The following is a 27,856-nucleotide window of genomic DNA, read 5'->3' as shown; positions in this document are numbered from 1 at the left end:
CCTTATCTAGCAATGGCCAGACTGGAAGCCAAGAATCCATCTTAGAGAATTTGATCAGAAAACATATGAAGGGTGATTCTAAAACCACAGAAGCATTGGAAAAGTCATAAAGATGTATAATATATGATAGCATTTACCAGCTATAAATAGGGGAGGTGCAGAGAGAAAAATAGAGACCTTGTAAATCCATTGGGTCAGGAGAAATAGAAACTACTTAATATTTCATTAAAAATGGATTTTCATAAATTGCACTTTGGGTGAGAGAATATGTAAGGACTGAGGCATTGTTATTCATTACTCTTGGTTATTAATAATTTGAACTGTTATTGAACCAACACATCAACAAGGTGTATTCTCCCTGTGAATGGAGCACTTACTATGTGTTCTGGATGCTATTGAAAGTGTATTAAAAAATCCACACTTGTCCATAAAAGCACTTAAGCTATAAAGGACAATAGGCAACTAAAATGCCCTGTTACAAAGTGGATACTCTTGGAGGACTTCAAACTACAAAACACTCACAGAGAGAGGCTTAGAATCTTGAGGGCAAAGAGGACCTGAAAATCAACTCAGGAAATCCCCTCTTTTAGCAAAGGAAGAAATTGGGGTGGGGGTGGGGCTAGAGGTATTTGCTCACCTTATGAGCCAGTTAGCAATATATTGAGCCTATCACCTGGCCTTTTTTGGTTTGGTTTGGTTCTTCCTGCTGATACTGGGATTTGAACTGAGGGCCTTATGCTCTTTCACACTCAGCTTTCTCCATTCCAGCTTGGTTTTTGCTGCTTAATTGGAGGTAAGAATCTTAAGGATTTGTCTGTTCCTGTGGGCTCTGAACCCTGATCCTCAGCTCTCAGCCTTTCAAGAGTTAGGATTACAGGCATATGGTTCCTGGCTTCTGATGGAGTTTTGTCTTCTTTCTTTCTTTCTTTCTTTCTTCCTTTCTTTCTTTCTTTCTTTCTTTCTTTCTTTCTTTCTTTCTTTCTTTCTTTCTTTCTTTCTTTCTTTTTTTCACTCTGCTATACTCAGAGTGAGAAGTGTATGGGAATTTGAAGAATGTGGTGCTCCTTCAGTGAAAAGTCTAGAGCACAGAGGGCGGGTATGAGGACAAGGTCAAGAGCAAACAAACAAACAAACAGTAAGGAACTGGACTTGGTAACATGAGGAATAATTGGAGGCCAAGAAGCTTCCTTCCATCCCAGGGATGGAGAAGCCTGAACCAAATGGAATGACAGAATAAAGTTCCATCTGAGCTGCACACAGATGGTCTAGGGAAAATTGGCTTGTGCTTGTCTCCCTTCCTGATGATCCTACTGTCAGCAGAGATGGAAGGGCTTCCCCAACGCCTGTAACCACAGGCATCCAGAAATGCTAGCCTCCCCCTAGTAGGTACACTTGAGCGTGTGCACGCCCATACTCACATACAGTCACACTCACAGCCAAACTGCTCTCCCAAAGACAGTCCAGCTCTGCAACCATTTTCTTAACTGAGGGAGCAGAAGAAAGGGGTTGTCTGCCAGGGCTGAGAAATGAGAGGGTCAGATAAAATAAAACTGGATATTAAAAACATGTAAGACACGCTGTGTTTCTAAGTGGTGCCAGCAGGGTGTGTTGCTGTAAATTAGCAGCTGTGTACAAGTTCAAATCCACTCAGTTCTCCAATTATGTATTCATAGGACAAACAAAGCTTTTTTTTTCCCCCATGGCCCAAACTCCTTAGCAGCTCCTGATGGTGGTGGCCACACACGCAGTCACGCAGTCACCGTTACCACCCTTGGGGAGTGTCCAGAGCCGGCCCCGCTGCTCACAGTACCCTTCTGAAATCAGCCAAGTACTTCATTTGCTTCTTTCTTGCCAAAACAAAACAAAACAAACAAAAAGCCTCTGTCTCCTGCTGGATTCTAGAAGAACTGATTCATCTCTTTTCCTTGGATTCTGTTCCTCCAGCCTTTTCCTCTGTGGAGCCCTTTATCAACATGAAGGAAGCGAGAAATAGGAATAGTGACATCAGGGTTTTTTGTGCTGGGCCCTGTTCCCTCTTCTTGTGGTCATCCCTCTCAGAGAAGCTCAGAGAGTCAGGATCTCTCTGCATAGGCCTTCTCCTGGGTGTTTGGCATTAGCTCTCTGTCCATCCATTTTCTTGGATTTCTCCTTCTTCTCTCACTTTCTCTAGAGCAAGGAGTTGGGTAGGAGTCCCTCAGTCTTGTTGGGCTTATCAGTAGAAACATTGCCTTAAGTAACAGTGGACTGATAAACTTTTGTTTCCTTCTTTGTCTTGAGCAACTCACTTCCTTTCATTTCATTGCAAAAGTATGATATTTCTTACTCTGTACTCCCCCACCCATAAGCTTAGCAAATGGGAAATATAGAGAGTTCAAGGTTGCTAAATGGTGGAGTTAGAATGCTGTTCTTTCCTGTTACCCAAAGCCATTCAGTGGTGGGATTACAAACACGTACTGGGATCACATCACTGGACAGACACTTTGCTTCCATTCAACCACTGATTCGAGCCCAGGGTGGAAGACTTTGTGAGGCCAACTCTCGGCATAAATGCTGTAAATCAGTCAAAATAGATGAGTCAGCCTAGCAAATCACAGGTAGAAAATCTGTAGATCAAAACAAGCACTTTTGAGCCTCAGTTTCCTCATCAACAAAATGGAAATAATACCTCTTAGAGTACTTTGCACATACTTATATTTAGACAGTGTCTGGCTTAAAGGTATTCAAATACCAGCTTTCTCATCCTCTTTTCCTAGCCATGTTAGTGCTTCAAACACTTGACATGTCCTAGGTATTAGGAACTAGAGCATCTAGTTTCCCTAAGCAGGACAAAGCACTGGTTGGGGGAACAGTTGGCCATGAATACATTTTCAGGGTGTCTTGACTGTTATAGAGATGGCCATGACTTATCCAGGGGAACCAAGAGAAACTCACATTTACTTAGTCCAATTACTTTTGTTAATGAAGATTTCACATACACACACGCAAAAAAAAAAAACCTCCATAAGGCCCATATGGCAGTTATTGATTTAGGCCATCTGGTATGCCAGAGCTTGTGCCTACCATGTTGATCAGAAGCTATTCCAAAAAGCCTTTCTTCCCATAAGGGATGTATTGGTCAGCTGGGGATAGGGATGGATTTCATTACAGGGTGGGGACCATTGGGAAAGGAAGACAGAGCAGGACTCTAAGGAACTGTCTGTAACCCTGACCTTACAACAAAGATCAGAGAGCACCACAAAAGCATTGGCTGACAATGGGTGCATTGGAGGAAGATGGCGCCCATTCTCTGAACACTTGCTCATGGAATGAGAAGCCATCTTCAGTAACTAAGAAAAAAAGTCATAGAACACTTTATAAGTATAAAATCTATTTTAAATATCCCAATATGCAGACAACATGAGGTGGAGAGAATGTCAAGTTCAAGCTAGAGTATAACTCTGCTACCCCGCTCCTCAAATTGGCATGCCTACTTCCTTTTCAATGGTAATTCTATGTAGTCCTTTCTTTCTTAGCTTCTGAAATTGTTTTTCTTTTTACGGCTCTTTCCTCTCCGGCCAGAGGCAAAATGTTCTTTTCCTCTAAACATTTTTGTAAAGACCATTTATTGTTTTCAAGTTGGAACAGTGTAAAAAAAATAATTTTTTCCATGATGTTTCTAAAAGAAAGCCCTAAACAACAAACACACTGATTATTTTTAGCTTTGAAGAAGATAAACCTCAAGAGAAATTTCCTACCCTTGCAACAATTGCTCAAGTACCAACACTACAAACAGGTTCCAGTAACGTGGTTTTGAATCTTATGTTGCAGGTCTTTCAAGCTAACAATGACGCTACGGAAGTGGTTCTGAACAAACTCCACACCCCACTGCTGACAAGGTTCATCAGGATCCGCCCGCAGACCTGGCACTCAGGCATTGCCCTCCGGCTGGAGCTTTTTGGCTGCCGGGTCACAGGTAAAGTGGGGTTCCTCTCCCTCTTTAGAATCTACATGCCTGCACTGCGTGAACTTCCCAAAAGTATTAGCTCAAGAATTCAAGCCCTAGAAGACCTAATCTTTTCATTTGCTCATTCAATTTATATGTGTGTTTGTATATGTATACACACACACACACACACACACACACACACACACACACTTTTTTGTGTGTTTTTTCCCAGTTGTGGGGATTGAACTCCTGGCCTGGGAGTTGCCCCTGAGATTTTTTTCCCATCAAGGTTACCGCTCTACCACTTGAGCCACAGTTCCACTTCTGGCTTTTTGGTAGTTAGCTGGAGATAAGAGTCTCTCAGCATTGGTAGCATAGTGGTGAGCATAGCTGCCTTCCAAGTCTCTCACACACTTTCCTGCCGAGGCTGGCTTTGAACCACAATCCTCAGATCTCAGCCTCCTGAGTAGGTAGGATTACAGGCCTGAGCCATTGGCACTCAGCCATCCAGTATATTTTTCTTAAGCAAAAGAGCTAGATCACCTACCAGTAGAGAAAGGTTCTGATTCTCAGCTCTCACCAACAGCACTCTCTGCTGCCCCATGTGGGGCCTGAGGGCTATGCACAGTGTGTTGTCAGAGAATCTCTTTCTTGTGGGCCTATGTGGGCAGAGCGTAGGACATGGTGGGTAGACAAATTAATAGGAAGCCCACAAACAAATGTAAAATCAAAATTATGATAATTCTGGAAACAGGGACTTATGGTCAACAAGGTTCAAGAAGGACTTCCTTGAGGAGGAAGTCAGGCAGGAATTACCTGGCAAAGCATGGAGGAAAAGTATGCCTGTTGGTGATGACAGCTAGCTCAATGGCAAGAGGAACAACAGAGAAATGAAGATATATACCCGTCTGTATGCCCATGTGGGCTGAAACCATCGGGAGAGGACCAGAGTGGCAGCCAGGATACCTTTGGGAACCTGGTACAGTGGTGCCTCTGTGCCTCTGCTGGGCAGGGTGGCCCCTTCATCTTGTAGATTCTGCCCATCTTGTAGACAGGTTGCTTCTTTGACCTGGAAGGGTCTTCAGTGTATATTCACTCACCTGCCTGCCCCCTAGTGACTTCAGCCCCAACTAGAACTACTCCATGGTATGACCCTGTGTGTGGCTCCTAGTTCAAGCACCTTGCTTTGTAGTCTCTGCACCTTCATGTCTCTTTCATATATATTATTTTGCCTACTCATCCTAACATCCTTCTGAGGTGAGTGAGGGAAAAGGCTCATTTAGAAACAGAGCCTCAACAGAGGCAACAGCTTGACCCAAATCACCCAGCTAGGAGATGGCAGAAGCAGGGCCTGCACTCACATTCTCTCAGTACAAGTTGTCTGCATTTTTTCACCTGTATACAAAGATCAGTCTCTTCGATTGAACCTGTTCCTGAGTACGGGACTGCCCCTTCCATGTTGCTTTTCCAGGATAACAACAGGCTAGTTAGCAAAGATCTAGTTAAGTAAGGATCGTTTCTTAGAAGACTGAAAGCAAAAACCAATGAATTTAAGAAGGAAGAAAAACTGGAGGATCATTTTATCTACAACTCAGTTTGCAAGCAAATGTACATTTGCTGTTAGACCCTACACTGTATGGTAACATGATTTATGAATTTCCCCCTCACTCCTTCACTCTATGAAGATTGTTTGTAAAAGGCACCACACTGGGCTCGGGGACAGAGAAGTCAACAGAAGAGTCTGTAATATCATGGACCTTTCAGACTAGAGGCAAGATCAATATTAAGCAAATACAAACACTCATTATTCTAAGCCAAAGGTGAGTAGCAGAGGGGAAGAAAAGGGTATTCTGAGGAGTGACTGTGGATTGAAAGGAGGAGATGTAACCTCTATGCCTTAAGGTAAGTTAAGATTATTCTGGTGAAGACTGAGAGGAAGCGCATTTGAGGTGGTAGGATAGCTTGGGGAAAGGACCCAAGGCAATAGAGAGTTGTGATAGCACATGCAGAAGGAAAGGGTGAATCCCAGGAAGGTTCCCATCTAGCAGGCTAAATGATCACCCAGGAGATCATTCAAGGTGTAGGTGAGCTTCCTTGTGTTCTCATCAAAGGGGCAGTGGGCATTGATACTTAGACAGGCACTGTTGTAAGGGCTACTAGAGACGGTCTAATAGCATTCTCACAACCTCCATGACGCAGATGCTGCTCTTAGTTCCCTTTTAGACCTGGGTAAATGGAGCCATGGGACAATTAAGTAATTTGTCCATCCAGCTAGTAGTTGACAGAATGAGTATGAAACCCAGGCAGTCTGGCTCCTAGTTCAGGCTCTCTGCCACCTGTGTATATGACCTCGGATGGCAAAAGCTCAGTGCTGATCTAAAGCATTTGCTAGTTGGCTCCTTTTGCAGCTCCCTGCTAATGGACTCTGCAGTTAGTAGAGGTCAACCATGACTTCTTGTATTCTCCTTCCTTCTCTGCAGACGCCCCCTGTTCCAACATGCTGGGCATGCTTTCAGGCCTCATCCCTGATTCCCAGATCTCTGCCTCCTCCACCCGTGAGTACCTCTGGAGCCCCAGTGCTGCTCGCCTGATCAGCAGCCGCTCCGGCTGGTTCCCTCGGATTCCCCAGGCCCAGGCTGGTGAGGAATGGCTTCAAGTAGACCTGGGAGCACCCAAGACAGTAAAAGGCGTCATCATCCAGGGAGCTCGTGGGGGGGACAGCATCACGGCGGTGGAAGCCAGAGCGTTTGTGCGCAAATTCAAAGTCTCCTACAGCCTAAACGGCAAGGACTGGGAATACATCCAGGATCCCAGGACCCAGCAGCCAAAGGTTGGTAGTTTTTTGGAGGACTCTGTAATGTTGTACCAGACAGGGATGCTAAGTGGGGCACAGGGAGTTGTAGGTCTTGATTTCCCATCTAACAGCCATCTTCAGTAAGTACTCTTTGTACCAGGCTGGGTCTTTAGTCTCCACAGCCAGTCTGCAAGGCTGGTGCTTTGCTACCCCCATTTTAGAGATGATAAAACCTGACTCTTCGTCATCTTACTGAGGGTTGAGCTTACTGTGGGCTGAGCCACGATTCAGAAACCATAAGTCTGATTACAAAAAGATAAATAACCACGACTCAGCACAGCCTGTTTATACTAAGGTTGAACACCCTTCACACCTCTTTCAGATAATGTTTCCTTGAAATTGGCCAGACATCGTGAGAGGATGTGGTTAGACAGGAGGTTCACTTCCAAAAATAACTTTTCTTGAACGTTGCTGTGCTCCTTTGTGTTCTTGGAGTCGTGACTGCTCAGATCTTTCCCACCTCTTCTGCTGAAGTTGGAAAGAAGCAAACAACATTTATTCTAGGCCAAAAGTTCAGACTGGTATAGCTCAGCTCAGATCCTGCCATCAGCAAGGCGAAGGCTGGTCTCCATTGCAGGGGTCAATGAATCCTGAGAAAGGGAAAGGACATCCAGCCCTGGCATCCTTCATACTCATCTCATGGGGGAGGGCCAGGCTTTCCAGTCCTTATTTTGAAATGACCTTCTGTTGTCCTTAGAAGAGCAGGGTATCTGTAAAGGCAAGAGTTGTTGCCTACCTGTGTCTGCCACCCATACTAAGCAAGTGTTTCCATTCCCAATGCAGAGAATAGGCCTGAGTTGGAGGTTTGGCCGTGTTGACTAAACACTTAACTATGAACTTCTGAGGCTTGAGAAGACTCCCAACTTGATCATCAGAACTTTCAGTACATACAGCAGACATTAGACCCTCATGCTTCCCCAGGGAGAGCTCACCCTGGCTCTTCTGAGGAAAGGGGGCTCTCTAGATCCGAGTAAAGCCTGCCATTCCAAGTCAGTACTTCTCTCCGTTGGAGCTGTGGATCAAGGCTCCCCCTACAGATATGCCACCACAGTCCCTACCACCCAAATGCCGGCCCTTGCCCTAGGTGACTTGCTCCAAGGTGGTGCTGGGCTGGGTCCCCACCTGACATCAATAAAGGCATGCTACAGTCATCAGTTTTATGCATTGGGGATCTGGGTGATGTTTCTGTCAATAGGATTGCTTCTAGTCAACGAAGGCTTAGGAATGTTTCTCAGGAACCAATGTGTGACCAGAGGACAGTGTCTTGAGCCTAAAGAAGGGAGTGGTCATTTTCCCTTCGGGCTTTTCAATGAATTAGAAACTGTCCATCCACTGTTACCTTTTTTTTGGGGGGGGAGGGGTTGTGGTAGTGCTGGGGATCAGCCCCAGGGCCTGGCTCATACCAGACAAGTATCCTACCAATTGAGCCATATCCCCAACCCATCCAGGGGCATTTGAAGGCTAAACTTTCGGAAAAGAAGTTATTTCTTTTTCAATAAAACCAAGGAATTGAGAAGGCTCAAGATAGCCAACATTTCCTTCCCTTCTCTGTAACCATGTTTAAGCTCCAGCTTAACATATATTTAGAGACACATTTTTCTTAGTCTTCAGTATCAAGTCCAAGATAAAAGATATAACTTGAAAACTGTCATTTTTTTTGCTTCCTAATTTCCCTATTTCTGGGTCCCTAATGACCTTCCAGATAAGTAAAGGCCTTAGTCTGAAAAGAAAGTTGTCCTGAATTATCCAAGAAGCTTCCTCTGGGTTCGAGGTAAGGGAGGTAGGGACAAGGCAGGTGGGGAGGGGTCCTCTTAAGAGAAGGGCTGAGCAACTACCTGTCTCCCTACAGCTGTTTGAAGGGAACATGCACTATGATACCCCGGACATCCGAAGGTTCGACCCCGTCCCTGCGCAGTACGTGCGGGTATACCCAGAAAGGTGGTCACCAGCAGGCATTGGGATGCGGCTGGAGGTGCTAGGCTGTGACTGGACAGGTAAGGATGTTTTCCTCTCCAGGTCTCACCCACCTGATCTGAAGAGAGCCCAGGATGTCCAGAGAGGGGGAAAGGCCAGCCGGTGCTGGGGAAGACCTGTCACCTTGCTCCTTCCATGTTCTTAAAGCCCCTTCTGAACTCAGGACAGTTTCTCAAAAGGATGTGCTTTCTCCTGTTTAAAGGATTGTTTTAGTTCTTCAACCCAGGCCTCTCGAACACAAATCATAACCAACATACTACCCACCCAAATTCAATTAGACCTCCACTCTTCAGGCCAGCAGGCTGTGGCTATTGATTTAGGGAAGGGGAAAAAAAAGCCCTCATGATAATAAAGTAATCGATTTATGTCTGAATCTGGCCTCCAGATGTTGTGGCCTAGAGACTGCATTTTCGTTTGGAAGCTACATCTGTAAAAGGCATTTATTTGCACGGGAGGGATCCTGTTGTAGGGGAGCGGATGGGAGCTGGAGTTCTTCCCAGTAGACAGCCAGAGTCTTGCTTATTCCTGCCCCACCAGGTGGCACTGGCCTGGGGTAGTGCTTCTTATTTTCCCTGTGAGCGTGGGGCCTGGAGCTCATCCTCCCCCACTCCCCCTTGTTTTCCAAGGGAGGGCCCTGCCCTTCTGAGTCAGACCTCACCCTCTTCTCTAGGCACCAGCCCTGCTCTCTCTTCAGAGCTGTCACTGGCTGCCAAAATGAGCTTCAAGGAGCCACCCTGGGCTCTAAGCCCAACCCAGTGCCAGTAGGAGCAGCCAGTAGGCTGAGCTGTCCCACCCCTCCCCACCAGGGCCCCAGGTATTCCCATTTTCCTGTCTGCACTGTACCTGTCACCAGCTCACCCAGCAGGATAGCGTGAAGGATTAATAAGGGCATGTCAGAGAAGTGTATTTGGCTCCTAGGGAGAAAAGTGTTGCCTGTGTGTGGCTGCAAGTGCACAGAAGAGCTCCATTGAGGCATGTGGGCTAGGAACTGGGTGGCTAACAGGGGTTAGCCTCCCTCACCTTTGAACTGAAGACAGTCCCAATGAATACATCCTAGCAGGAAGATTCGCTTCCCCCTTACATAAGGGCAATGCCAAGTTCCCTGCTGCCTGCTAAATGTGTCACCTGCCATCTCACAGGTGCTGTGGTCCTGTCTCCCACACAAGCTGGCTTCATCGACAGCCTCCAAAGACTTGAATTCATATTGTAGGGGACCCAGAAGTGTTCAGGCCTGTGGCTTCCAAATGTATTTGACCACTATCCCCAATTAAAATAAACATCTTTCACAACTCTATTCACTGAGGAAATGCACCCATACAAGTGCTCATGTGGGGTATAGTATGTGGTCAAGGGCTTGGATTCCAGAGACAGACTGCCAAATTCAAGTCCTGCCTCAGTCATTGCTGTCCGCATAACCTTGAGCAAGTGACTATGTCTCTGAACAGGAAAATTGGGGTGATAGTAGTGTTGCACCTAGGATGATGAATGTGAAATGCTTAGATTACTGCCTGGCGGCACCTAGCAAACCTGTGATTAGTAAATGTAATGGAAAGAAAAGGTGCCCCAAACAGTGCTCATCGTACGATAGAAGTACACTCTGAAATATTACAGCTCAGATTTTTTTCAATGCTACGCCTGACCCATTAAATTCATTTCACAACCTATTGATGATGTGTGAGGTTTGAAAACAAAAACAAATCACAGAGTGAAATCAACTCTTCCTTCATAGGCAGAGACACTGAGCCCCAGAGAGAGAAAGAAGCTACTTTCCCTGCGGTCATGGAGCTACCTGGGGACCAACTCATACCTCTCTTCTCTGCAGTCCTCTGTCCCTCTGGACTATGCCTCTCCCAGCCTAGTCCTGCTTTATGACCAGCTGGGCAGTTGCTAATGACCTCTAACCTCCTCTCCCCCCCCCCCCGCCCTGTCCCCTCTCCACTCTGACCCTGTCCTGTCCCAAATTGTGCTGTGGATGGTAAGCAACAGGTTTCCCCTTTCAAAGCTCTCATGGCCCTCAGAAGATCAGAGTGGAGGCGTGCTACCCTCTGCCCAGCCTCCTTGCCTTTGAAGTCTGACATCTGGTTTTAATTTAGTGGGGAGGCTGCTGTTTGATGGGTAGTTACCTTGCAGTGCCCAGTGCAAACAGTGGGCAGAGAGGCCAGCGCTGTTTTCACTTTCAGCTACACACACTGCCCTCTGTCCCCTGCCAGACCCCCGTGTCCTTTCACCTACCAACCAGCTGACTCATCCCAAAACTTTCAGAAATGGTGACTTTTTTTTTCCTTTTGGAATTTCCATCTATTTCTGCGACTCACCCTGGGTTCACTTTTTCATTCTTCCTTGGGGAAAAAAAAAAGCAGAAAAACTAAAGAACTGAATGGAACTGCTGCCACTAAGTCATTTGACAGGGCCACTTCACCTGTACATTAGTTTGTTTGTGTCTCTAATGATTATGTCTTGCCGCCTGGAGTTTGCTTTACAATTGAGTTGGAGATACTTCTGACCCAGAGACAAATTTGAACTTACAAACTAGGATGCTCTGAGGTTATTTGCTATTTACGTTGTGCGAGCAGCAGACGTGGTAAAGGGAACTATGAAAGGTGATGTGTGTAGTATTTAATAGCAGAAAGGTAGGAAGTCGACCGTGAAAAAGCCATTCAGCGTATTTAGCAATTTCCTTCAGCTCCTGGCTTTATTAAATGGTATCCTGAAGGGTGTCTGACAAAGGCGCCTAATCACATGCAATAGAAGCAAGGAATGTGCTGAGAAATGGGAACAATGCACTGATGGCTTAGGGGCTTCTTGATGGAGAGCAATTCTGGGGTGCAGACATCCACAACACCAATGGAGCACCCATTTCCAGAATCCTTCCCACCCCACCTAGCGCTTGACTCAGCCCCGTTGTTCATTCTCCGGATGGTTACTGAATGAGTGACTGGTATGAGCAAATAAATAAGCAAATGAATGGATGAGTGAATCACCTACAGAACCGCTCCCCTCCCCACCCCCCACCCCCCATCAAAACTGACTGCCTGCAGCCAGGTTTGGCCTCACCGGGTTTTATGGCTCATTCCTTATTATAACATCTGGGATAAACTGCCAACATTTATGTGCCTGGAGATTTACGTAGGGATTTTTGGCTGCTTAGGTGAGAGGGTTGCATTTTAGGAGAGCTAGCCAGCCTGGGCCACCTCCTCTCCAGGCGTCAGACTGCTGGAGCCAGTCGTGGTGCCTCCCTTCAACCAGGCATGGGAGATCCCTGCCGCCTCCTGGTCCACCAGGCTTTGCTTCCTCCCCATCCCCCCCCCTCCCCATCTCCCTGTCCACCCACCTCCCACCTCTGTCTGCTTCCATCACTGACAGCCACTGTCTGGACCCAGAAAGCACTTGAATTTGCCACACCACAACCTGAAATTACTTTCACCAGGTCTGAGTCCATTTAAACCCACCTTCCCCTCCATGCCATTTGGAGCAAACACGCTCACAAATTTCTGGGGTCTCTCTTCCCATACTTACACCTTGGGGTGCAGTGCTTGTTGTGAGTCTCTTGTAGGTGGGTCCTGAGCTCAGAATGTTTTGTAGGGTTAGCCCAGTTTCCAAAAAGTTCTCTTGGGAGTAAAGAGATGTCAGGGGTAAAGAGCGAGTCTCTCTCTGCAGGAAACAGGAGCCATCAAGGAAGTCTGCCCTAGACACACAAGGAGGAGGGGCAGACAGGTACATTTTGTACAGAATGGGGCTCACCTCATTCACTCAACATGAAAATGTTTCCAAACTAGTTTTGGTAGCCTTATTCGTGTGTGCCCAGGTGTGTGTGTGTGTGTGTGTGTGTGTGTGTGTGTGTGTGTGTGTGTGTGTGTGTGTGTGTGTACCTCACTCCTGTCTTCAGCAGAATAGCTGGATGTGGTTCAGCCCTTGTTGGGGTCAGCATTGGTCACCTCCATTCTTACCTCTAGTGCTTTCCTGCTGCCCTGGGGGCCTCTACTGTGGAGTTTAGAGCACGAGGTTGTGCTTATGTTTCCATCATAGCTGCTTCTGCAGCTCTACATGGTTTTCATTCACCTCAGAGGTGACTTCAGGGCTTTGGCACATGTGAGCATCTTTGTTTTCCTTTTCACAAGACCACCATGGGAGAGGAAAATTTATTTAGAGCATCTTCCCTTTGCTGGGTTGCAGCCCAGGCTGCTACAGCATTCTTTCCTCATGCTTTCCTTTTCTAGACTCCAAGCCAACAGTAGAGACGCTGGGACCCACTGTAAAGAGTGAAGAGACCACCACCCCATATCCCATTGACGAGGAAGCCACAGAGTGTGGAGAGAACTGCAGCTTTGAAGATGGTAAGGATCGGGGTGGGTATTGTATCTGAGATGGTATGGGTGTGATTCTGCCAGAGTCAGGGCTGGTCTCTGGCTGGACAAGGACTTGAGGTCCCCTGGCCTAGGGGTATTTCAAAAAAAACATTAGAGAGGTAAAAATACTCAGAGGATGGGACAGTGTCTACTTTACCACCAATTTAGAAGTATTCAGATACTGTAACAACCAGTGCAGCCCCACAAGCGAGAACCTACTTGTCATTTGCTGAGATGAAGTCTCAGGGTGGAGCCCTCGGCATGCCTGATTTAAGAAAGGGTGAAAGAAATGATTCTTCAAGTCAATATATTGCATCTTATATGCTTGAGAGCAGGTTGAGGACACAGGCAAAAATAGGAAAAAGCACTCTCCACCAACTCTTCAAAACATAGGAAATCCTCATTTTTGGATTATCTCTTCACTTGGAAAATTTGTAGTCCTCATTTTATCTTCTAGGCAACATCCAAGTTAGATAAAAACAGTAACTGGCAGAGCCCAAGAGTAAGTCACATTTTAAATCATATGGTTCAGGCCACTAACTAGTCGGTCATTCCTGATAAGCCACAAATTCTGGAACAACTGGCATTTTTGGCTGGAATTTTAAGCTTGATGGCCTCCGTTTACAGTAAACTACTGATTGATTATTATTAGCTGTTCTTACTGATGATTATTAACTGTTCATTAAACGAAATGAGGGAAGATTGGAGAAGAGTCTTGAGGCGGACATGACAATGTAGGGCTTTGGTGAGATCTGTCAAACCTGCGCACGAAGCCATTTGCAGTATGAATGGAACTGCATGGATGCTGTATGGGAGAACAGCCAAAAATAAATGCTGAAGTTGTGTGGCTGCGGCATGATAATTTAATGCATGTGCTTTGGGGAATGTGCGTTTGCATAGCGTGTGGGTGGGGAACACTATTGGTCAGGGTTGGTTGAACACAGAATCCTGACATTTTCATGAACTTGTAATTGTTCATAAAGAGAAGTAGACGTGGAGAATCTTCTAGGTCATGCTTAAGACAGTTTAAGAGCCTTGAATGGAACACATAGGAAGTTAATACATACAGCATTAGATTCACAGAGTTAACTTGCTGGGATGAGGGGCAGGGAGGTAGGGGTTCTATCTAAATAACAATTCAAAGGAAAATTTAAGGGTTCTGCTGTGAGATTTCAGAAGTTTATTTTTAATATAATTTAACCATTTCTAGTGGTTTGTTTGATTTGAGGTTTCTCTGATAGTCCCTCCTTCCCTTCCCCCACTTTTTTTTTTGTAAAAGATTCTTTTGTATGTGTGGATTTGGGTTCCTGAGATACAGTATGCATGTAAACATTGGAGATGAATTATGGAATATTGAATTACTCTATATTTTCGAATGGAAAAATAGACATTCAGAAATTGTTGAGAGAAGGGGATGGTGAGGGCTAAGGGCTGGCTTTTCCAAGCCACAGGTTGATGCTTCCATAATAGATTCCATGTGTTTCTGCTCCACTTGAGCTGACTTTGGCCAAGGGTGGGCAAACATTAAATATTCTCTCTTGGGAAGGAGGAGACACAAACAGGGTCTGCTGGCAATCTGTCTCCTGCTGCTAAGGTCAGCAGTGTCCTGTCCACCTAGACAGCAGCCCAACCCTCCCTTCCTTCCCACAGTGAGCAATTTGTTTCTACCAGTCCGCTGTTCCCTTTAGACGTCCTCACCTGCAATTCTGAGCCTTCCTTTCGGAAATTCCTCTCTGGGAACCTGGGAAGGGAAGTGAGAAGGCCAAAGACCCCACTTCCTCCCTGCTACCAGCGTTCCCCAGTACTTTTCTCTGGAGCCACAGTAGGCAAATATCCAAATTTGAGTTCCCATGTCCTCTCTTTCCCGCCAACACACCACCTCCACTTAATCACGTATTTGGTACTGGCTCATATTAAATTTTGGGGTCTGGATGGAGAACCCCAAAGAAACTCTCTTAGATCAGTCTTTGGACCCAGGCAGGTAAACTTCCAAAGCAGACAAGAAGGAACCATTGTGTGGTCACTTGTTTGGTTTCTGTGGGGAAAACATTCTTTGCTTCCCCTGAGATCCCAGCCTTCAGGGACTCTCAGTACAGTGTAAATATACTTTTCATCTTGGTGAGCACTTGGCTTGGGAGCCTTCTGGTCTTGCCTCTTCCTTTTACTACCGTGTCAAATGGCCCACCAAGAGGTGCCACGCCACCTAGGGCTTCTGAAATTAGAGGTGTAGCATGGAGAGATGAGAAGAGGAGTAAACAAGCTGGCCTCATGTTTGAGGTCACTCTCCTTTCACTGGCCAGACCCTCCCAGGCATTTCAGCCTCTCCTCATGCTAATGGGCTGCTCTATCACTTCTGAGAGCCAGGCTGGCAGGAGATGAGATGATCCCTTTTTGGGAGCCAGCCTTCCACCGAGGCACTGGGGAGACATTCTTCTCTGGCATTTAGGGAACAGCAATTTTCACATTTGTCTGCTCTCTGAGGTAGACAGCAGAAGCTGATTAGAGCCTGAAGCCATTTGGTGGCCTCATTTATAATTGCTTACTATGGAAACCACTGGCAGACTTGGCTTTCATGCCTGGGAAGGATGAGACCAAAGCCTGACCCAAAAGCCAGCAATCGCCAAGATGAGTTAAATGAATAAGCAAAGGAGCCACTTCTTTCTGCACTCTCCACTTGGGCCTTGCCAGCCATTTAAATAACACCACTGTTGCTTTTCTGTAGACCCATTTCATTTGCCTTTCTTTTGGGTTATTTCTTTTTTCTCTCCTCCTTGTAGACAAGGATTTGCAGCTCCCTTCAGGATTCAACTGCAACTTTGATTTCCCTGAGGAGCCCTGTGGTTGGATGTATGATCGTGCCAAGTGGCTCCTGAGCACCTGGGCCAGCAGCACCAGCCCCAATGACCGGACATTCCCAGGTAAGCCGGCTGAGGGGGCATGACATCAGATGAAAGGCAAGACTGCTCCTCAGTTTCCAGCTCCAGCTCCCTTGGAAACTTTGTCACCTCCCACTGCAGAGAAATTCTTTGGTCTGGGCCAACAAACCACCACATTCTAGCTGGTTGGTGGTTTCCAGTCCCTTCCTGTGACTACAGCATAGCCTATAATCTATGAGGGAGACACAGAGAGAGAAAGAGACAGAAGCGGGGAGGGATAGGGACAAGATAAAACAAAGAGAAAGCAAAAAGAAGCAATTTGAGATCCTAGGAGATGACAGGAGTCCATCAGAGTCAGTCCCCTTGTCCCTGGCTGCCACAGTCATTGAGCTTTTTTGTCACCTTTAAACTGGAGATTATTCCTAATGTGGTTCACTGACTCTGATGCACACTTCTGATTGGCTCCAGGAGCCAGTCAAATCAAAGGATTGAAATGTTGCCATGCCCTTGCACGTGATACCCGTGCTGTGTCTAGCAGAGTAGTCTGGCACTTGGCCTCAAAGAATCTTTCTGCCAGTCCTTGAAATATTGTTATGCCTACCCTTTGGTTTTCAAAGAACCAGATCTCTGAAGACAGTCCAGGCCCTGCTTATAGAGATGGTTGGCCTTTAGACCTTCTAAACATAGAACTAAGAATTGTTTACCATCTCCACAGTCACATGCCTTAACAGTAGCCTTCTGGTAAATGTGTAACAGAACACTTCCAAGGATTGGGGAAGAAAATAAAACCCAAACATGCTTTGTAACATATGTCACTTTCAGTAGTGTAAACACTCTTGACATATTTCAGGTTGAGCCACCAAACACATCATTCGAGGTAGAGTTGAGAGAAACAATGACTGAGTTTTTCCATTGTATAGATATAATGGATCTAAATAACCTCGAGAGCAGAGATACTAGTGAAATCTATTAAAATAATTTGACAATGTTGAGTTTGGGGGTATTTATGACCTTTCTCTTTTTTGTATGAAACTATGTAATTTAACTTTTGGTAATGGTTGTATTTAACTAGCTTGCAAAATCTCAGAAAATATAACAGGCAGCTCTCACAAAGCAGGAATGCATTGGTCCAATGTGCTTTCCATTTTGCTATACCTTCAGTGTGGATCTTAACACCCCATAGACATTTGAGAGGCAAAGGTTAATTGTGGGTATTTAATATACCAAATGTTGTCAGCATACAATGGAAAAAGGCTAAAATATTAATGTGGTGGGATCATCTAGTGCTACTCCCTCAGATCTACTCCATTGCCAGTCACTCCAAGGGGCTAGCCGTGTCTCCTGTCCCCAGGGCATGGCAATGGGACTGGCACTAGAACACTTGTAGTCCATCTCCTAACAGGGCCTTCTGCCATATCCCACAGTTGGCTCCCCCAGAGGGTCACAGTGTCTGCTCTGAAGAAAAACATTTTCATATTTCAAGTGTTTATCTCTTCAGCATTTGAGTGGCCACTAAGAGAGATTAGTATCTGAGGATTGCCACTGCCTCAGGCACAGGAGAGAACGTTTACCCCAATCCCAGCCTGAATCACCCTCCCCTTCTCATTCACTGCAATAACGTTTAATTAATATAATGAGCCTCCTGCACATTGGAGAAAAAATACTTGTTTTTATAACCCAGCCTGGGTTTTTTTTTTCATTTCATTTCCTCTCCTTTGAGACATCTTCCAATTAATTGGTGGTTTTTCCCAACCCCCATCCTTTATTTGAATGTTGGGCTGGTTAGTGGGGTGTCGTGTCTGTGTATACACCCCATATTTGTGGAGGAGTGCAATCTTTATGCATGGCTCTTGCCCATGTAAGCTCATGAAGTGGATGGTAAGGTGCAGCCTGGCCCTGCCATTCTGAACCATGGGCTGTTGTACACATGGGCTCTGTAGTATCAGATCTTAGTCAGTATCCATTTGCAGATACTTCTGGCCCTCTCTCTTACACTCCTTTAAGCAGATTTTTCTCTAAGTGTCTGAGGCCAGCCCTGCCCAGACTTGGAGGCCACTAGTTTGAAAGCAGCCCTTCTGGAAGAGCTTCAGTCACCTCCCTTTGGCCCTAGCCTGTTCTGCCTTTTATCTTTCCCTTTCTTCCACCCCCTCCTGATCCAATCACAACCCTCACCTGAATGCCCCATTTGTTGACCCTCTTACTGGTTGGAAATTCTAGTTTTTGTCCTTATTCTAGTTGATTCATTACACCCTGTGGTTTGGGAGGGCTTCTCAGAGCTGGCTTCACAAAGCAGGCACAATTCCAACCTTTGGCTGAATGGATGGGGACAGAGAAAATTAAGGCCATAAGGAACTGCTAGATGTAATGTCGTTTCTCCCTTAAGATATTAAGAAGGAAAACAATTATTTTTTTCTTTTAGAGAAATCCCTGAGGTTTGGAAAAGTGGCACTTGTAACCTGCTTCTGGGACATGAAATCATAATATTGTTCTTAGAGCTCTTCTCTCTACCCTCCTCTTATGAGTTCCAAACCGATTTTCTCTATTTCCCACTTCCCTCTGCTTACAAAACTCAAAAGCAGGCTTTTAGGCAGAGAGAAAACACTTTTTTTTTTTTGTCCATGGTGGTCCTTTCTTCTTTAAAAAAAAAAAAAAAGAATGGGGGCCCTGGGGGGGAGCATTTGGGAGAAAGGACACAGCTGTGTATGGTTAGGGGCAGGGCAAATGCTAATGGGTTCAGAGTGGCTGGCGCCATGGAGTCAAACCTGAAAGCCACCGCGTCACCCATGCTTTGCTAAGCCACAAAAAGGAGCCCATTCTCCTCTTGGAGAGAAGTGTGCCAAGTGCTTTATCCCTTTATTAGATAGGTAAACAGAAGTAATTAAATTTCAGAGAGGAGATGTCTCCATCCAAGGAGAGGGAATGAGGGATGAAAGGAAGGGTAGAAAGAAGAGAGGAAATAGCCATGTTGAAATCTCATGCACAAGCCATTCGATGAGAAGTGTCTATGGAAACTACTGACATTCCTTAGATATTTTCTGATTTAGTTGTTTTCTCATGTTGTCTTTCCCCCTCCTTCCCACCCGCTTTTCCTTCTCCTTTTAAGTCAGCAATTAGTTCTGTTCTTTTGGCTAGTGGTAATAGTTGCTTGAGGCTGACGAGACACCCACTGGTTTTATTCCACTGTTTTTGTTTTTCAAGATAGTCTTTCAAGTCATTTGGAATGTCTTTTTTTTAGCCATTCGCTTGTGGCTGAGCTGCCTGGAGTGTGCTCATACCAAGCCTAGGCCCTGGGTTCCAAACCCACTGACCCCTGCTGGTGGCAGAGCATCCTGCCCCTGTTCTCCAAGAAGACTTTTTCCTGTACCTACAATGACAGCTAAAGTGTTGCCCTTCATAGAGCTGGCATGTTTTCTACCTACAAGCTCAGCTTCTTTGATCATAGGTGGTTTTGAGGAAAATCAGAGTCACATCTTTAAGGAACAAGAGGATTGGCTTGGCCCAGGCATTCAGAGTTGCAGTGTTCCATATTGGAGTCCAAGCCACACGCAGCTGTTTAAAATTTAATTTTAATTAATTAAAATTAATACAGCTAATGCTTCAATTTTTCTGTTGTACCAGCCACATTTTATGAGAGCAGTAGTCACACTGTATTGGTCATTGCCAATAGAGAATTGAACAGTACCACTATAACATATTTGTACATTAACATGAAAGCAATCGTGGATCCCTTAATGATATTTTCATTCCTTGGTTTGATGTAAACCAAGATTCAGGTAAATAGGGAATGAACTCTTGCTAGAAGTGTTAGTATTGTTAGCTTTGTGTGTCATTCTACCTCACTAGCCAACTATCATAAAGTAAGCAGGTAACACAGTGGTGTAAGATCTATGTCTAGTTAATCAAAAAGAATACCAGTCACTCACACTTGTAATCCTAGCTACTTAGGAGGCTGAGATCTGAGCATCACAATTCAAAGCCAGCTCTAGCAGGAAAGTCCATGAGACTCTTATCTCCAGTTAACGACCAAAAGTTAGAAGTGGAGCTGTGACACTAGCCTTGAGTACAGAAGCTCAGGGACAGTACCCAAGCCCTGAATTCAAGCCCCAGGACCAATACACACACACACACACACACACACACACACACACACACACACACACCTTGAGAAAAAAAACACTAAGTAGTAGTAGTAGTATTGCTGTCATCAATGTCATTATTGTTAAGAATTAGACATACCTAGAGTTAAATAGTACTGTGCTAGGTCAGCTTGATAATCCTCATGTATATGGTGTTCCTAAATATGTATATTAGCCCTTGATAAGGTTAACCAATGTAATCAAGTTTGATCACAGTGTTACTTCATGTCAATAACTTCAAATTATAGAAAGGATATAAGTAAGGCCACTTGGAATAGAATACTACCATGAAAGGACCTTTGCTCCATTTATATGGAGAATTAACAGAATGGTACTTCTACTCTGGGTTTAAAAATTAATTCAAGTGGATTAAGTCAAGAACTTAGCATTCAGATTTTTCAAATGGTAGCTATTCCTTCAAATTTAAGTTGCAGATTTTTTAACTTCTCAGTGGGGCTGTTTTGATGAAAATTGGGTCAGAGATAAGCCACATTAAAGTAGAAGGTTAAAGTTGTGATTCTCAGTGTCTCTGCATAGGAGCAGATTAAGTATAGATGGGTATGGTTCATAGATGTTATGGGCAAAGTCGAAGGAAATAACTGATGAATAAAGTTACTTATGGTAGGCTTGACTTTTGACTAATAGTCAAAAGCTAATAGTAACTGTAATTTTTTTTTAAAAAAAAAGCTAACAAAACTCTGAACTCAGAAGATCAACTAGGAACAGTGTAGATGCTGGGTTGACATTAGATTGAATTGCCGTTAGAAAGACATTGCTGTGGTTTGCCTGGAACATCATGATTGAAAATACAAGGCTGGAAACATCGTAGGAGGCCAGCTATAATAGATAATGAGAGGCCAGGAATGGCTTTGCTAAAAAAAAAAAAAAAAAAAAAAAAGCCAATGTTGAAGGAATAACATCAACTAGAAAGGGATAGGATGGAGACCTTTATTTAACTGAGGGAAGAAAATATCTCTGGCTTTGTAGCAAAGACAACAGTAGAAAGAAGCTGTTGCCCATTTCTCTAGAAGTCTGATTGGCTGTGTTCCCCATCAGAGTGTGGATTGACAACAGAAAGACCCAATGCCAACAAGACTGTCTCCATGGCAGAACTTAGTGTGAAAGCTGACATACCAAACACCAGCTCTATGTAGACTCATACAAAGACTAGGCTTGAAACCTTACGTGTCTGCAGAATGTTCTTTTGTAAACCTTGAAAACATCCTGCTGAATTCATCTCAAACCCATGTTTTCCTTAACTGGCTGTTAATTTGAGGGCCTTAGTGGAGACAGACTGACCTTGGGAAGCCAGCTGAGGGGCTGACTCATGGTTTAAGTATGACCTATACTAAGAGACTACATCTCCTGCTGTCCTAAATATTCTTTCAGATGGTTGTTCTAGTAGGAGGGCAACATGCTAGCCAGGAGATGTATTTGTTGGACAGATGGCGTGTTTGGCTTTGTAATAGCCAAAAGGATGAAGCTGGTGATTTATTTCAGGGTTGGTGAGGTATAGACACAATTGAATCCGTGGCAATTCAATTGGGCCAAACAGCAGTCACGTGCTCATTGGACCCTTAAAGCCGCTGAAGCCAGATGGAACCATAAATCGCCAGGTGAACTATCAAGAGACCCTCTGTAGAGACAGCAGCAGGTTGAAAGGCCTCAGCCACGCTGTCCTCTGCACTTCCTCTCTGCCCTTTTGAACCCCTGTTGTTCCTTCCCGTGTGGTTGTTTGCTCTGCGTTGTTGGCAACCACAGATGTTTTGAGTCAAGGACCCAAGCAAAATGCCTCCCAAATATGTCAGGTCCAGGAGGAGAGGGATTATATCTCAGGGACATTATTTCTTCATTCTATTTCAGCAGCTCGACATATTTCCTTTCCATTGTCTTTTCACTGGAAACTATCCATTGCTGACCTCACAGCCATCAGTTACAAGAACAAGAAGGCAGCCCCTAGGAGGCAGGGCTGCCTTTTTAGTCAGTTGACAATCCAAAGTGCTTTTCCTCTACGTCCAAGGAAATCAGTACAGTAGTCCATGTGTCCCTCCTGCCATTCTAACCCTTTTCTCTGTCAGATACTCAACAGCCACCATATGCTTAGAGCTCCCTTGCTATTTGGCAGTGATGTGCCATGAATTGGGATATTCCAGGACAAACTGGGCTTGCAACATGTGTTTAATCTCAGCATCTATGTATGAATGTCATGATTTGAAAGAACTCAAATAGGTGTCAATGGAGACCCAGCCCTAGAGTCAAAACCTTGGAAAGGGGACATTGCAAGGGACGAGGAGGCTTTGTTTCCTGGGGAAGCACAGACTAGATGTCTCAATTTTTAAAAAAAAAATATATATTTTTTATTATCAAACTGAATTACAGAGTAGATGTCTCAATTCTTTATGAGTGAAAATGTTTTTAAGTTAGAGGACAGAAACTGGCCACATTCCATCAGGGAGAGAAAGAAGAAATGCGTCCAAATGACAGAAGGAAGGTTTAAACCTGGACCGAAGAACTTCTTGACAGTTAGGGTTGCGACCTATACAACTCATTGCGGATGTGGCCTGTGGAGGCTCCATCTCCAGACAATTGGATGGTGTTCTTGGGGATATTTGGGCATGCTTCCTTTGGGAGGGGCAGGGTTGCTCTGTTCCAGATGACCCCTAAAGGCCTCATTCTCCCTCCCTCCATCCCTCCATCCCACCCCCCCCTCCTCCCTTCCTTCCTTCCTTTCTCTCTTTCTTTCATGCCAGTATTCAGCTTCAACTCGGGGCTTTGGGCTTTTACTTGGCTTTTTCACTCAAGGCTTGCACTCTACCATTTTAGCCACACTTCCTCTTCTGACTTTTTGACAATTAATTGATCAAAAATAAGAGTCTCGTGAACTTCTCTGCCTGGGCTGGCCTTGAACCTTGATCTTCGGCTCTCAGCCTCTTGAGTGGCTAGGATTACAGGTGTGAGCCAGCGGTGCCCGGCTTGAGGTGCCAGTCTTGATGGAGGTCTATGTCATCTTTTGTACACTGACACAACACACATGATGAGCAGTGCAGGATGGACAACGAACCTGTTTTTCTGGCATAAGGGCAGCTGAGGGGAACTTTCTTACTCCAGAGAGCGCTGTGTTACCTCCTCAGGCCAAACCATACTGTGAGTCCAAGGTTATTAGTAGTCTGTCTATATTTTTCGTTCCCAATGAAACAAAGGTGAGCATGGGAGGCACTGGGTAGAGCGACAGCAACACATTTTCTTGAGCTTTCACTGTGTCGCTGTTACTATGCAAAGCACTTTTGCATAGTTGGTTTGAATCCACTCCTCCCCACAGCCCTATGCAATCATACTGTTGTTATATCCATTTTACAGATGAAAAGTTTATGGCTGTACAAAGTTAGTAAGGCTTAGGCTTGGGTTCCATGCCAGGTGAGACACTGCACCCTGGCAAGTTTGCAGAGTCACATCCGAGTTCAAGTCCTATTTCCATCCCTCTCTAGCAGTGGCCTTGAACAGGTTACTTCAATCTTCTAAGCTCTAGATTCCTCTTGTTCCTAAAAAAAAATAATAATAAAGAAAATAAAACTAATTGTGTGGGAAGATTACAAAAGATAAGGAAACCAGAGCCTCCAGCCCAACACTGCTCATGTAGACAAGCAGTCTGTGTCTTCTCTTCCTCCTGGTTTTTATTCCCCGCTCCCTTTACTTACACATTTCCTGGCCTAAGTCATTCCTTCATGATGTCCCTGGTTCTACTCAGACCTCTTTCGGTGACAGGCAGGGACAGTTTGCAGCTCAGTGTCCCTGTGACGGATGTCGACTGCTAATTCCTTAAATTTACATATCATCTTTCTTCCCTGGAGCTCATAGCACTTAACAGACAAGTGGGGCACAAATGATTTAACTAAGTGAAATCCAGAGGCCTGCTTGTCTGGAGATTCTGCAAACTAGTGGATTAGCTCAGATGTCAGCACTGAATTATGATCCTTCAGCTGCTGGCGCTTAGCACGCCACTAGCATTAACTCCCCGGTCTTGCTACAGCCCTTTAAATCATGCATAGTGATTATTGTCCTACTGTGAGGGGGGGGAGGGAAGAAATGAAAGGAGAGGGAGAGGGTTAAGGAGAGCCCCCCACCCCACCTCCAGAGCCCTTGGCCTGGTTGTGTGTCTGATGTGTTAGTGACAGAATGGGTGAATAGAGTTCCCCCAGATAAAATCCAGTTAACCTGCTCCCCCCCCCCCACCCAACATATGTTACTTAGCCACTTCTAACTATTATGCCGTGATTCCCCTGCCGTTTATGAATGCAAATTTACACAAGTGACAGTATTTCTGCCAAGCAATTTTCAAGCAGCAAGTGGGTCTTATTTGTGAAACTGTGAAGGAAGAAGGCTGAATAATAACTCTCTGAAATCTGGTTTCTTTTATAGATGTGATGGAAACGGAAAGGGCTTAGAAGTTACCCAGAGTGTAGGAACATTTGGAAGTTTCTCGCTGGTATGCTTGTCACCTGGGTGCCTCCACGGGTCACCTTGTTACTATTAGCTCATGTCACCTTTGAAAGGAGCTGTTGGCTCAGGAGAATGGAGGGGATTAGATCAGGATGATATGAATGTGAGAAGTTTGCAAAGGCTAGCTGACTCTCCCTCTGTCTTTATTTCTACTGCATAGCCTCATCACACTCTTTATCCATGTGTTTATCATTCACACATTCATGGGAAGAAAGTTACCTTCGGTAGTGCCATATACATGGCACTGCCTGGGGAAAGGAGGAAGGAGCAACATTAAGCCTTATAGACATAAGACCAGTACCTTGAACTTTGGGGTGACAAGAAAAATAGACATGAAACACATTACAGCGCTAGATAGTGCTGTAATCCACAGAACATGGCCCCCGAATCCTTTATTGGAAAAAAAAAAGATAAAAATGAATGGGTACAGTTGATGCTAGAGTGCATGAGAGAAAATTGGGTTAATGTTGTGTATGCCAGAATGGTTAGAAGAGCTGGCAGTAAAGATGGGATAGGTGGAGATATGAGTGCGGGTGTGAGGAATTATAGGTAACAGGAGAAAAGGCAGCCACATGTCCAATGGGGAATCCACTTTGCCTCAAACAAAGTATGATTGATTGCAAGGTTTGGGGATGAGACATTTATAGGCAGCTGAAATAAAACTGCAAAAAAGGTAAGAAGGAAAAACAAAAGAGCCTTCAGTGGAGTCTGGGCTTTATCATTAAAGCAAAGTAGGAAACTACTTTGACCATGTCACTTTAACCTCTCTGAGAAAGATTAGTAAGTCTTAGAAGGAAATGAAATAGTGCATGCCAATGTGCTTTGTAACCTATACAGCATTATGCAAATATGAGCTGTAATTATTATCATTAGTAGTGGTTAGTAATAAGATCTGATAAGGAAAGCATAGGTTTAGAAGATCATTGTTTAGTTGTGGTATCCATCTCTCTGCCCTCAGCAGACCCCCCATCATTAAAAAGTCTCTTTGAAGACAGATAGCTGCTTCTTCATTATCAGGGCTGACTTAGGCCCATGACAGTTCAGATATTGTGGGGTGTATAGGCAGACTTGAGTCTGGGTGGTGCAGAATTCATAATCTGAAATGATCTATATGTATCCTAAACCCATCTAATTTGATCCAAAGGAGAGCAGTTTCAAGCTATCATCTTAGTGTTTCTGATTATAGAAAAGGGGTTGAGGAGGGAAGAACTGTTTTACTGGGCCACTAGTGGGAGTCTATCCCAAGCTCAAAAAGGTGACACACACAGGATTAACCAGGCAAACCAGTCATCCTGGAAGACGGGTGTTGACTCTACCTCTCAGTCAAGAGTCCTAGCCTGCCTTCCCCAACAAGCTCAGGATGTGCACAGACACTATTGCAAAAGAAAGTTCTGTGCATAGATAGCTCAGAGTAGCATGGCATCGTATTAACATGACCCTGAGGTATCTGACAAGCCCACATTCCATGCTGGGTATGTAGTGGAACCATGGCCCTGCTCTCTTGCATTTGGCACAACTTGCCCCCATGTCTGAAGGCCCAAAGCCAGCAGTGACATTCCTCCTTAGATGCACCTTGCTGTCTATACACATGTCTCGAGTGCCGTTGAACTAGCTGCAGTTGAAGACACTCTATCTGCCAACTGTATCCACCTAAGTTCCTAAGAGATTGGAAACCAATTTGCTTCAAAGGCTTATTCTTGAGGCATTTAGACTGATGAACCCTTAATTTCTGAGAATTTGTAGATTCTCTGCTAAACATAGCCTTTATGACTGTATCTTTAACACTGGATGGGCATGTGCCTGATTGCTTAAGAAAGCCCAAGTCCAGGGAAGGCAATGGAATATTAGATCCCTGAATCACCCAGCTTGGCCACCACCTCCTGTTCTGCCTGAGTCGCAGTCACCAGAGCCCAGGCGTCATCCAACAGCTCTGGCAGAGGCAGAAGGTTTTAAATGTCTTCCATTTGGACATTGCCCAACCAAGACAAGAGAAGCTCAAAGCATACACCACCTGGCCACACTCACCCGCCAACCCAGCAGCCACCACACCCCCTGAAAACCATTCCCTTGTCATTCATTCATTGGACTGTATTAGCCCTTCGGGTAAACTGGTGATGATTAGACAAGGGATCTGGTCTTTTAGAGGCTAAGGAGACAGAACAAGCCCATATACAACCAGCTAAGTCTTAAGGCTGACCTTCCCAGGTGCTTTATACATAAGAGATAGAAGGAGGGACCAGTGTGACTTAAGAGACTGCAGAAAGGGCTTGAAAAGAATATGCATTTGAATCAAGTATCTGAGGGGATCTTCAGAAAGGGACATGGCCTGGAGAACATTGACATGAATAAATTAAAAGAATAATAAACCCAAATTGCATTCCCAGTATTCTACTGGAAGGGCCCCAACTGCACGTGGGTGTCTTTCCCAAGCATTTCCTAAGAGCTTGTGTTTGGGTTTGTCTCCCCTAGATGAGAAGAACTTTCTGAGGCTGCAGAGTGATGGCCGTCGAGAGGGCCAGTATGGGAGGCTCATCAGCCCACCTGTGCACCTGCCGCGGAGCCCCGTGTGCATGGAATTCCAGTACCAAGCCACAGGTGGCCATGGGGTGGCGCTGCAGGTGGTGCGGGAAGCCAGCCAGGAGAGCAAGCTCCTCTGGGTTATCAGAGAGGACCAGGATGGCGAGTGGAAGCATGGGCGCATCATCCTACCCAGCTACGACATGGAGTACCAGGTGGGGTGGTGAAGGGAAATGGGTGGGGAGATCCAGGGCCTGCACTGTGATCCTGTATTGCGGTATTTCAAAGGGCCATGCCCATTCATCATTAGGGGATGGTGGTTAAGCTCTGCTGTTTTCATTGTGTTCCTCCTGTCGCCATGGCAACTAAATGACACTCTTATTTGTTATTCAGAATGTGCCTATCTCTACACCCAGACTTGGTTCTTTGTTCCTCCTATTGCCTTTTATATTGCTGAAATCTTCTCCAACAAATGTTTCTTCTCTCCATTTTATTTTAGATTGCTATCAGTTAGGCTGACAAAGAGATGGAGAAACCGGGAAATAAATACAAACAAACCACACACACACACACACACACACACACACACACACACACACACAGGGCATCTGTGGATTCCCCTCAGAATGGAGGAAAAAAATGGGAATACCCTCTCAGACCTGTCCCATAGACTAAGAACCCAAAAAGGGGCACAGATGCAGTTAGACTGGCCAGCAGACGGGGAATCTTAA

The 27,856-nt window shown here is 45.1% G+C and overlaps 1 protein-coding gene across 4 annotated transcripts in view; it reads left to right on the top strand.

Moving 5' to 3' along the window:
• Positions 1–27,856, top strand: part of Nrp2 (neuropilin 2) — a 125,538-nt gene that overhangs the window by 58,639 nt on the left and 39,043 nt on the right. For all 4 annotated transcript variants that reach the window (XM_048344898.1, XM_048344897.1, XM_048344899.1 and 1 more), the window contains exons 8-13: positions 3,808–3,952; positions 6,406–6,755; positions 8,629–8,773; positions 12,971–13,087; positions 15,877–16,017; positions 27,078–27,340. In XM_048344898.1, the coding sequence (XP_048200855.1) occupies positions 3,808–3,952; positions 6,406–6,755; positions 8,629–8,773; positions 12,971–13,087; positions 15,877–16,017; positions 27,078–27,340 (1,161 nt within the window). The remainder of the gene's footprint in view (positions 1–3,807; positions 3,953–6,405; positions 6,756–8,628; positions 8,774–12,970; positions 13,088–15,876; positions 16,018–27,077; positions 27,341–27,856) is intronic.

Source organism: Perognathus longimembris, chromosome 4 (genome assembly GCF_023159225.1).
Source record: "Perognathus longimembris pacificus isolate PPM17 chromosome 4, ASM2315922v1, whole genome shotgun sequence".
NCBI classification, from domain to species: domain Eukaryota; kingdom Metazoa; phylum Chordata; class Mammalia; order Rodentia; family Heteromyidae; genus Perognathus; species Perognathus longimembris.
This window is presented reverse-complemented; position numbering and strand designations above follow the sequence as displayed.